This window comes from Myotis davidii, unplaced genomic scaffold (assembly GCF_000327345.1).
Source record: "Myotis davidii unplaced genomic scaffold, ASM32734v1 scaffold233, whole genome shotgun sequence".
Lineage (NCBI taxonomy): Eukaryota > Metazoa > Chordata > Mammalia > Chiroptera > Vespertilionidae > Myotis > Myotis davidii.
In genome coordinates this window covers 1,357,475-1,358,699 of record NW_006285917.1, presented here as the reverse complement: position 1 = coordinate 1,358,699, position 1,225 = coordinate 1,357,475, and the positions used below count along the sequence as shown (strand labels likewise).

The 1,225-nt window shown below is 57.4% G+C and overlaps 1 protein-coding gene across 1 annotated transcript in view; it reads left to right on the top strand.

Annotated features, from left to right (window-relative positions):
- The window catches only part of ESPL1 (extra spindle pole bodies like 1, separase), a 19,918-nt gene that overhangs the window by 5,442 nt on the left and 13,251 nt on the right, over positions 1–1,225 (top strand). The window contains exons 7-10 of the mRNA XM_015559597.1: positions 10–249; positions 432–576; positions 676–814; positions 1,017–1,156. Coding sequence (XP_015415083.1) covers positions 10–249; positions 432–576; positions 676–814; positions 1,017–1,156 — 664 coding nt within the window. The remainder of the gene's footprint in view (positions 1–9; positions 250–431; positions 577–675; positions 815–1,016; positions 1,157–1,225) is intronic.

The following is a 1,225-nucleotide window of genomic DNA, read 5'->3' as shown; positions in this document are numbered from 1 at the left end:
CTCTTTCAGAACTCTGCGAGATAGCCTGCGCGGCTGGGACCCGGAGACCCTGTCCTTCCTGCTCAGGGAGGAGCTGCAGGCCTACAAGGCGGTGCGGGCTGACACGGGGCAGGAACGGTTCAATGTCATCTGCGACCTCCTGGAGCTGAGCCCCGAGGAGACACCAGCTGGGACCTGGGCTCGAGCCAGCCATCTGGTGGAATTAGCTCAGGTGCTCTGCTACCATGACTTTGCCCCGCAGACTGACTGGTAAGGGGGAAAGGTGGGGAGCCCACTCTTGTTTCTTGCCCTGGGTCTTCTGACTCTGTGGAGCCTGTTTCCCTCTCTGTGTCCCTGAGCACCCCATCTGTTTGTGGCCATGGGAGCTCATTCGGAGGGTGAGGCCAGCGGTCCTGCAGAAGGCTCCAAACAGGTGCACCCTCTCCTTCCAGCTCTGCCCTGGACGCAATCCGGGAAGCCCTACAGCTTCTGGAATCAGTGAGGCCTGAGGCTCAGGCCGAAGACCAGCTCCTGGATGATAAAGCACAGGCCCTCCTGTGGCTCTACATCTGTACCCTGGAGGCCAAAATGCAGGAAGTATGTGGGGCTGAGCAGCACTGGGTATAGGAATTGTGCTCCCTGGGTCCCCGTAAGCTAGCACTGGCCCTGTGTTTTTTACCCTGATCTCTCATCCAGGGTATTGAGCGAGATCGGAGAGCCCAGGCTCCTAGTAACCTGGAGGAATTTGAAGTCAATGACCTGAACTATGAAGATAAACTCCAGGAAGATCGTTTCCTATACAGTAACATTGCCTTCAACCTGGCTGCAGATGCTGGTAAGGACCATGGTCATAGTGTGCTGGGATAGTCTCTGTGGCTTCCTAAGAGCCAACCGGACACCCCAGGTGTGGGGGAGACTGGCCCTGTAGGCTGGGAGGTGAGTGGGCAAAAAGAGCAGAGGGTATTATGGAGAAAGTGGCATTCCCCCCAGATGGCCCACGCTGAGAGAGTGGCTGGTCCCTTTCGTCTGACTTATAGCTCAGTCCAAATGCCTGGACCAAGCCCTGGCCCTGTGGAAGGAGCTGCTGACAAAGGGGCAGGCCCCCGCTGTGCGGTGTCTCCAGCAGACAGCAGCCTCGCTGCAGATCCTAGCTGCCCTCTATCAGCTGGTGGCAAAGGTAACGGGACCGGACATTGACCCAGAACAGAAACCCAGTGCCTTCACTTTCTTTGCCTGTGTTCAGTTT